This window comes from Neoarius graeffei, chromosome 8 (genome assembly GCF_027579695.1).
Source record: "Neoarius graeffei isolate fNeoGra1 chromosome 8, fNeoGra1.pri, whole genome shotgun sequence".
In the NCBI taxonomy this organism is placed as follows: Eukaryota; Metazoa; Chordata; class Actinopteri; order Siluriformes; family Ariidae; genus Neoarius; species Neoarius graeffei.
Genome location: NC_083576.1, coordinates 32,561,423 through 32,572,023, shown reverse-complemented (window position 1 = coordinate 32,572,023; position 10,601 = coordinate 32,561,423). Strand labels below are relative to the sequence as shown.

The 10,601-nt window shown below is 41.6% G+C and overlaps 1 protein-coding gene across 1 annotated transcript in view; it reads left to right on the top strand.

Moving 5' to 3' along the window:
- Window positions 1–663: 663 nt before the first annotated feature.
- Window positions 664–10,601, top strand: part of si:ch211-274f20.2 (calnexin) — a 107,361-nt gene continuing 97,423 nt past the window's right edge. Inside the window, exons 1-3 of the mRNA XM_060927587.1 lie at window positions 664–735; window positions 1,341–1,414; window positions 1,561–1,619. Of these exons, the coding sequence (XP_060783570.1) occupies window positions 664–735; window positions 1,341–1,414; window positions 1,561–1,619 (205 nt within the window). The remainder of the gene's footprint in view (window positions 736–1,340; window positions 1,415–1,560; window positions 1,620–10,601) is intronic.

Below are 10,601 nucleotides of genomic sequence, written 5' to 3'. Positions count from 1 at the left end.
ATTCCCCAAAGAGCATTTTATCCTCATGGGTATTACTGAAACGTATTACACTCCAGATCTGCACTGCAACTACATGGTACACTATGTAATGTACCTTCTCCAGGTGCTATAAGATCATCATTGCCTTTCCTGACAGTGTGAGTGTGGTGATAATCTCTAAACACCTTTCCGATTGGCCATAGTTGAGTCAGTTCCTAATGACCTTAGAACAAGGGTATCCAGGTGTTAAGCACTGCCCCTGGTGGTGAGGTGGGGTGAAATGGAACACTAGTTACAAATATAAACATAACTGTAAATATAAATATTGTCTAATGTGCATGAAAAATGACAGTATAATACATTTTATGTACCTTTTTTTTTTTTTTATATTTAACAGTCAACTGTTGGTTGAAATACTGAACAGGAAGATGTTTCTTTCCCGGGTCTGTAAATGGTTTAACAGTGATCAAAGTCCACCCTGATAACTGGCAGTATTCAGGAAACTTCTGCTCATGAGTGCAGCGTGACCGAGACCTTGTTCATGTTCACCGCTTTTCATTTGTGTCTCCTTCGGTTATTAAAACTTACAGAACAAGAACAAAGGCGAACCCAGGATTATATTACAACAATTTTACAACATAACAGCCCTTCAGGAAGTTTCATGTTCGTCTGGAAAACCTGACCATGCTCATCAGACAGGGGGCGCTCATTGCTTTCTGTTTCTTTTCGACTTTGATTGTGAGCAGGGAGGAGCAGGTTAGTTCATCCTGTTCAATAATAATAATAATAATATCAGCCTATTATGTAATTGTGTAAACAATGCATTGACAATTATTCTTATTTTTGTTATTGTTATTCTCACTGCCCTAATGTGTATTGTTCAAAATATATTTTTATTTATCATATGTTATTGGGTGGCATGGTGGTGTAGTGGTTAGCACTATCGCCTCACAGCAAGAAGGTCCTAGGTTTGAGCCCAGCGGCCGGCGAAGGCCTTTCTGTGTGGAGTTTGCATGTTCTCCCTGTGTCTACGTGAGTTTCCTCTGGGTGCTCCGGTTTCCCCCACAGTCCAAAGACATGCAGGTTAGGCTAATTGGTGGCTCTAAATTGACCATAGGTGTGAGTGTGTGAATGGTTGTTTGTCTCTGTGTCAACCCTGCAATGACCTGGTGACTTGTCCAGGGTGTACCCCATCTCTAGCCCATAGTCAGCTGGGATAGGCTCCAGCTTGCCTGCAACCCTGTAGAACAGGATAAGCAGCTATGGATGGATGGATGGGTTATTTTTATATGTATATCAACAATGGTGGTGATGACAACCAAGCAACTAATTAATTAATTACCTTTTTTTCCAACTGTAAGAACACTTACAGTTCTATCACCATTCCAGACCTGGCACATTTTGCAGAAACCTTTGACACAAGCCCATTGGATAAGTACTGTTCTTTTACTTATCACTGAGTAGCTTACTTTCTAAAGATTTTAAAAGCATACATATGATATTTTTGGTAATCAATCATTTTTGTTGTCCGAGCTAAATAATACTGATATCTCACATGTCTCCCCTTTGTTTGTGCTGAAGAAAATGGGTTCTTTCCCAATCACTGAAAGAAGGAGACTTGGACATTTATAAATATGATGGTAAGATTAATGTTATGCTTCTAACAAGTCTTTTAGAACTACTATATGTGTCTGATCTGCAGCTGTAGATCATGGTGATTTGAAAAGCTTGATTTAAAAAGATTTGAAAATGTGAGTGCCTGAATAAGGTAAGCATTAGCTAAATCAGTTTGATTACCTAGAGGTTTTAGTTATGCGCTAACTTCATTTCCCAGAATAAAGACTGAAATGTCACTAGCATTCAGTGCCTGCCACATCTGCACCTGCTTGCACTCGACTCCATTTCCCAGAATTCACAGCAGCCTTCAAATATGGCCACCATGGACTACAACAACCATCCTGCACCTTACCACTCAGTCTCCTGAGTTCTAACACTAAAACTTGAACTCGGTCATCTCTCAGTCTCACAGCCACTGTATTTAAAGGGTACCCACAGTGAAAAATAAACATAGGCTAGACATACACATTTTGCACAAATACATTTTGACTACCCTGTATTGTCACACTATGTTGCATAAAGCAGTGCTTTAAAATTCTTTTGTATTCCTGCTCACTCAAGGGCACAGCCATATTGCCATTTTGTGGATGGTGTCAAAGGCCAGCATAACATAGTATCGTTGATAGGTTTCCTATGTCTTGATTGTCTCACTGCTCCTGACACTGTGATGTAGCTGGATGTACAAAACACTGCTGAAAAATAGTGGAGTGCAAAGCCTATGGTTGCAAAAACAACAAATATAAGGGAAAGCATTTTTTTTCTCTGTTCTATTGTCGACAGCAGAGCAATGTAAATGACTTGCTAACCAGTGGCTACACAACCTGGGAACAGATCATGCTTTAGAAACGCTCTCCTTTCATAGAAATTCTGTTGTTTGTGAGGACCAGTTTAGCCTGATTTACTTTGAAAGGAATCTACAGGATGAGCTCTTATGCTACATCCACATGACAACGGCAACGAGATTTTTTTTTTTTTTAAATATCGCGTCCACATGGGCAATGGATCAGTAAAATATCAGGTTCATATGGCAACGCAACACTTGCTGAAAACGATGCAATACACATGCCACACCTCTACGTACGCTGTAAGACGGTCCCATCGGAGACACCAGAACAATAGAAGTAGATGCATGCGCATAAACCCCTTCTTCTGTAGCATCAGGCACAAAGTTTTGATTATTAATCAGTAGCGTAAAACGAAACACACGGAAAGAGGAATGAATGGGGGTAGATGGAAGCCGGTATGCCAACATTCTGATATCCTCCAGAATTCTTTAATGGTCCGGAATAAATTGAATGCTACACGTTGATGGATTACTTTGTTCTTCTACGCCCTTTTTGAGGAATGTATTGTCGGACTTAAACCAACATCTGAAGAGGTGAGATCGCTCCTTTTTTTTTTTTATTTTATTTTTTTATTATTATTTTTGCTGGCAGGATTGTTTGTTTTTGGAAAGCGCACGGGCGGTGCATGGTTTGGTTATACTCGGTACTTCTGCAGTGTTTGGACTAAAGACTCTGCCCTAAGGGCTATTCTCTCACTCGCGCGTGCTCTCTCTCTCCTCTCTCTCTCTCTCTCTCACTCACTCACTCACTTTGCACCATTTACACAAAATAAATATTCAGTGAAAATATTTTGTAAGCGCATTTCATGAACCAAGTTATAGGATTTGTTGGTAACTCACATCGAGTTCGTTACACTTCTACCCAGCGTGAAGCACTGACAGTCGTGGTTGTGACGTCATCGTAAACAAATCCGTTCTACTCATCCAGACAACTTTGCAACGGGGCCATTGCCAGATTTTTCCACTCTGGAACCTGTTCTCAAAAGATTTCGTTTTGGGGCACCCAAAACACCAGTGCCGTGTGGATGCTAGGCCGAAACAATAAACAATTTTATCAGATTCACCTGAATCCGTTGCCGTGTGGCCAGGGCCTTAGACTACACAGATTACGTTAGACTCAAACCCAATGCTGTGCCAACAATATTCCAACACTGTCCACAGAAAAAGGATTCAGGCCATGCAAGCTAGAACAGTATCAGACATCCCAACCTGCAAAAATTCATTTCAGGGAGGTAGCCCCAAGTGCCCCCCCCCAAAAGTAGGAACTAGGAACAGAACATGTCACAACAGAAAATTACTTTAATTAGATACTAAAATAAAGATTAATAGAACAAAGTTTTTTTTCAGAGACTATTTACATAAAAATAGCTTTTCTGAAACTAGTATTACTTTTTTTTTTTTTTGCAAACATTCACTGTATTGTGATGTGGCTTGCTTTACAGATTTGAACAATTGGCCAGAAACCTCAACCTCATGACAGTCTGTCATTGAACTTGTTAATCTTGCAAGACATCAGATTCACAAGTCTTTGATGAGACAGCTAACTCCTGCATTCTGTCTTATGTGATGCACCATGCTGAATGCCCTTTCTACATCACACTTAGAATTTGGCAGCACCAAATTAGATAGGCCTATTTGTAGAAAATGTGACAAAATATGTAGAGGAGGGGAAGCCATGGCCTAAATGTTAGAGAAACAGCTTTGGGACCAAAAGGTCACTGGTTTGATTCCCTGGACCAGCAGAAATGGCTGAAGTGTCCTTGAGCAAGGCACCTAACTCTGAACTACTCCCCAGGCTACTCTGGGTATGTTGTATGTCGCTCTGGATAAGGGTATCTGCGAAATGCCAATAATGTAGAGCAGGGGTTCTCAACCTTTTCTACTTTGAGGCCCACCTACTCATACTTGTAATGAGTCGGGGCCCATTAAAAAAGATCCCCAATTATTTTGGCTCAGCTATTCTATTCGAATGTAATAATCTATTATAAAGTGTATTAATGGAACATAACATCATGCTCTGTTAGAGATGGGAGCCCAGAAATTAAATAAATGCAGTAAAAACAAAATGTTTTAATTGTAGGTATTGTATTTAAAACTGTATGGATGTGCCAGAAGCCAACATAAAACTATGCATGCAGGGCATTCTCAGTCAAAAGGGAGTACTGATCCAAAAGTAGAGTCTGATCGATTAACACAAGAACTTATTGTCATGTTTGTGTACAGCAAACAAGCAAATTATTAAAACCAAGAAGTACACTCAAAAGAAGTGGATATAGAAACCACTCAATGGAATAGATCCTTAAATGCTAACCAAGAAGGATTTTTCCTATGAAAGAAAAATTTACTAGCTAAATTTGAATAGTTATGCATACTATCAATTAACTTAATGTGGAGATAATTAACAGATAAATCAACAGATTTTAATTTTTTTAAAGATTGTTTATTTTTAGTCTTTTGTATTTGTAATTATTTGTATCTGTACATGCACGACCTCACCAGCTCTACTGATCAACTTGTCGTGTTTAAATAAAATTAATTATTCATTCATTCATTATGAGTTGGAAAATTATCCATCCATTGAGTTTCCTGACATCTCAAACTACCTGGTGCTGCAGATATCATTCTACATGGACAAACAGATGGAAACCTGGAGGCGTACAACTTTTTATATGTGGCTGGGTTAAAGATCTGGGGATCAGGACACTACAAGATAAATCCAGTATCATTTATGCCCAGGTAAAGAGAAATTTCTGGGCTTTGTATGTGTCTTTGCAATGGCTTCTAGGATGCTACAAGTTTTAGTATTGGGTGTAAACAAACCACAGCCACTCGATTCTCAATCCTCCCTGCTCTTCTCTTCCAGCAGGCATCACAGATCCATAGAATTTACCCACAAACGTATTTATTTATTCTGTCCACTGCACATGCACACCGAGTGTGTGCGCGTGTGCGAATGCATGCGTGTTAAATGCAAAACAGGATCGTGACAATAATAAAGGCTTGTTCTTCTTAATTTACCCACAAATGTATTTATTCCATTTGAAAGGTGTGCGTCAAACCAGCTATTGGATTTGGGACATGACAACATCCTGAACTATTTGGCTTCAAACTTGAAGAAAAATTTGCAGCCCACTAGATGGCACTTCGTGGGCCACTAATGGGCTGCAGCCCAGTGGTTGAGAAACACTGATAGAGTACTTGTACTATTTATGTAAAATGCTTATTATTTAACTCATATTTTCTTTTATATCCTATTGCAACTTTTAAACAAGTTTTCAAGGAGTTTGTCCATGGACAAACGACACCTGTTAAACTCACCTCAACATGTCTTTTACCATCATTTATCCTGTGATGGGCAATTCTAAAGTCACTGTTACAAATAATACAATGTGCAACACCATTATTTTTGACCCCTACTAGGCAAGGGAACACTTTTGTGTAGTCTGGGTGAACTGGTGTGTGTGCGGGCTTTTTTCTCCATACTGTGCCATGTATGAGTGTTGGTGCTCTAACCCAGGGCTTGTGCTAGAGTTTAGTGCTGGAGTTTAGTGCAGATTAGCTTACTAACCTTTGCTTTCAGCTGCAGCCGCCATCGAGCCTACAGGCGAAAAGAAGGCTGAGTGAATAAGTCCTTCCTGGTGGTACATAGCCTCCTCCAAGTCAAGACTCTTACACTGCCTCCTTGTGGCACACCATGTAAACTAGGCACCTTGTGCCCCTGGGCTAAAGTGTGAGGGATCTCGGAGCATCCTGGAGCCCAAGAGGTACAGTGGTCAGGACCACCAGCATGTGGAGTAACCCTGACACTGGCTAATCCAGGATCCAACTATTGGCAAATAGTCCCAGCTATGGGTAACTAGTGGTCCTTAGTATGACCCAAAAAGACTAGTAGCTGGTAGTGCACACCAGTCTCCATACCTCAGTAACTAACTCGTTTGTTGGGCTAGGAAGTGAGACATACCACATTTAGGGGATGCCACCCCTTTCAAATGCATGAAGACTGGGGCACTGGACAAGGCAGAAGAACTAAATCACAGGGTCAATGGCTTGAAAAGTGTGACAGCAAGGTGATGTGACTCACCAGGGCACACTCTGGCATGAGGAGGAAGTAGCCAGTCACCTTGAAAAGGATCGGGGCCCTATCAAGTATTCTTCCCATGGTTAGCAATGGTAAACAGTCAAAGTTGTAGTAACGCCAATAGAGACAACTCTGGTCCCTCTGTGGAGGTGTCCCTCAACAATGACAGAGGAGGTAATCATTCTTTGGTGAGTCAGAGGTCAAGTAATGAAGATGTAGATCCAAACCCTACTAAAGGATGACCTGCATCTGATATCAGGCAACTGAAAACCAGATGAAGGATGCTGAAAATTGGAACATGGAATGTGCATACTCTCCACAAACCAGGGACTTTCCAAAATTTGATGAAAGAAATGACAGCTCTTGATCTGGACAATCTTGGCATAGCTGAAACAAGATGGACTGAGGACAGCAGAATCATTGAAAAAGATTTTGAGATGGTGTATTCAAGAGGTGATAAACATCAATGTGGAGTGGACATCATGATGAAAAAACATATCATTCCATCACTACATTATGATTAAGCTAATGGGTACACCATTTAACATCAACATCATACAAGTTTATGCACCAACATGTGATCACGGTGAGGAAGAGATTGGGGAGTTTTATAACAGCCTTAAGAAAGTGATGGAGTACACGAAGTCGGGAGAAATTACCATCATCATGGGGGACTGGAATGCAAAAATAGATCAGCATGATTACCACATGACAGGCTGCTTTGGATTAGGGAAAAGAAATGAAAGGGGGGGAAAGACTAGCACAATTCTGCTGGGCATCACAGTTTGTAGTTGCTAATACCCTCTTGAAACAACCAAAAAGAAGGTTGTACACTTGTCAGAGCCCTGGTGATATATGTCGCAATCAGATTGATTGATTACATCCTAGTCAACACAAGGTTCCACAACTGTATCAAACAAGTCAGGACTTATCCTGGAGCTGACACTGGCTCAGACTACAACCCTGTTGTGATGAAAATGCTAATCAAGTTGAAACAGAAGAAATTGAAGAAAATAGAAACCCAGATGGATATGAATATGCTTGAAGTAGAACATTATAAAGACAGCTTCAACATCAATGTTCACAACAAATAAGATGTCTTAGCTATTGAAGAGACCCCACAGGCTGAAGAGGTGATCATAGAGGCGCAATGGTGTGCTCTGAAAGAAAGCATGGTAACATCAGCAAAAGAAATACTATCTAAGATGTAGCATAACAGGAAACGTATCTGGATGACAGATGAGTTTCTTCAAATGATGGAAGAACAGAAAAGAGCAAAGACAACAGGTCCTGCAATGTATCTTCTGCTGAAAAAGGAAGTTGATAAGGCCTGCAACAAAGCTAAAGATGAATGGTGGAGTCAAGAATGCAATATAATTGAATTCCTTGATGCAACTCACCCAATCTAGAGAACCGCACAAGAAGGTGAAGGAAACAACTGGCATGAAGAGACAACAAAAAGGAACCAACTGCATAAAAGATAAGGATGATTTTTGATGTAAATTAAATCAAAGCCAGATGGGAGCAATATGTGAAGGAACTGTATGATGACAATGGGGGAAATCAACCAACAATAGAAGATGAAGATGAGGATATTCTGCTGTCTGAGGTACAGAAAGCCATCAGATATCTGAAGGCTGGAAAAACACCATGTAGTGACCAATTGACTACTGGGATGTTAAAAGCATTAGATGAAAATGGAGTAAAGCTTGTCCATAGTCTAGTGAATAAGATCTACAAGACAGGGTTCATACCAGCTGACATGAATGAATCAATATTTATAAGACTTCCCAAGAAACCAAAGGCAACAATGTGCACTGAATAAAGGACTCTGATTCTGATGAGCCATTTACTGAAAATGATCTTGAGGGTAATACTCATGAGGAACAGTAAGAAAATTGAGAAGGAAATTAGTGAGATGCAAAGTATTTTCATGGCTGGAAAGGGAACTCGAGAAGGTATTTTCAACATGTGCATGATTTGTGAGAGATACATTGAAATGGGGGCGGCACGGTGGTGTAGTGGTTAGCGCTGTCACCTCACAGCAAGAAGGTCCGGGTTCAAGCCCCGTGGCTGACGAGGGCCTTTCTGTGCGGAGTTTGCATGTTCTCCCCGTGTCTGCGTGGGTTTCCTCCGGGTGCTCTGGTTTCCCCCACAGTCCAAAGACATGCAGGTTAGGTTAACTGGTGACTTTAAATTGACCATAGGTGTGAATGTGAATGGTTGTCTGTGTCAGCCCTGTGATGACCTGGCGACTTGTCCAGGGTGTACCCCACCTTTCGCCCGTAGTCAGCTGGGATAGGCTCCAGCTTGCCTGCGACCCTGTAGAAGGATAAAGCGGCTAGAGATAATGAGATGAGATATAATATCACATTATTACATATACTATATGTACTGATGTATACTTTAACTATGTCTGTCATGTAATATACTATGCTTTTTATTTATCATATACCACTAAACACACTGCACATGTATGTAACTGTCCACAAAGTATTTGCATTAGAGATAATGAGATGAGATGAGACATTGAAATGGAAAAGAACGTGTATGCATGCTTCATCAATTATGAAAAAGCATTTGACAGAATCAACCATGACTGTCAAATTTCTGACTTCCGGAAGGAACAGCAGAATGGGTCCAGTGTCATCACCCGGTGTCACTAGAATGAGCCATCAAGTTAGTGGAGGACTGTATGGAGGCGGTTCTGATAGCAGGCAGACAAGGTGCCTCTCCTCGCGTCTTCTCTCTCTCTCTCTCTCTCTCCTTTTCCCCCTCTGTCTCTCTTTCCCTTCCCCACCGCGGAGGCGGCAGCTGGCTCCCCCCCCAGCCAGCCCGTCGCACCCGTGGTATCCTCCCGTCTCCCTCTTCCGTGTCTGTGTCATCTCCTCCTCAGGTGAGTGATGCCCATAATGCCGGTGCAGAGGGAAAGCCTGGGCCAGTGTGCTGGTGTGGCGGGGAGTCAGAGCATCCCCAGAGTCAAAGCCCTGCAAGGGAGGTGGGAGCTGTGAACCAGATCCCTGGTGCACCAGAGACTGCCCCCAATCAGGCTGGAATGTATCACATACCGGTGTAAGTACAATGCCACAGTCCCGTCTAGAAACTACAGATCCCATCAATTAACTTCCGCGTTGACCTACGTCATGCCTGGGCAGGATCACCTACGTCTCATCCTCCAAGAAGCCATAAGTAACTGAGCAAATTTCCGTTCCTCCTCTTTTGGCGTGGATGTGACTCGGGTCACACTGACAAAGAGGCTCGCTGTCTCTCGTCGTGGATTTCAAGCCGTCCAGACATAGAGATACCCTGCACCAGAAAACCCAAGAAAAGACGTCTTCCTTGTAAGAAACATAATTTAGCACGTTTTATTTACCACTGGCCACGGTAAACTTCCAAAATCGTGCGATCTAACTCAGTTACAACCGGTTTTTGTTTGTCTATTATCAGTAACGTTAAAACTGCCGCCCAAAGCAGTTAATTAAAAGTTAGAAGCGACCAGATTCCTTCTGACTAAAAGTGCTGTGCACATTGTTTGATCGGAGACTTTTTCTCCACGAACTACAAAGCGTTCGGACCAAGAAATCCTCTGCTTTCACAGAAAGCCCCACGTGCTCCTGTGGACTCCAAAAGTCTCGGAACATCTCTACGTAATCTTGCATAAGAGCAAGATATTAAGTAAGAGTGGCATTTTTGGGCAGAAACTAGTCTTAGGAATTAGCTTTATGAAGTAATGTGAATTTAAACTCAGGAATTCTTTAATTGCGCATGCTGATCTTGTTATATGTTCTCTCAGTTGTTTTGTTTAATAGATACTGTGCATGCGCTCTCTTCCTTTCTAACACTTTAATTTCATCATTACACACATTTTGACCTCATCAAGATTTCAGTGGATTTAGTAGTGTTATAAACTAGTGGAGTTAGCAATCCAGGCTAGTCTTTTGTCTTCACCACATGCTCACACACAAACACGCCTTAGCTAGCAATCCAGGCTAGTCTTGTCTTCACCACGTGGTCACGTCCCCCACACATACATCCTTTGTTCTCCTTAAAACACGAGGTGGGACTGCCCCCCCAACTCTTACA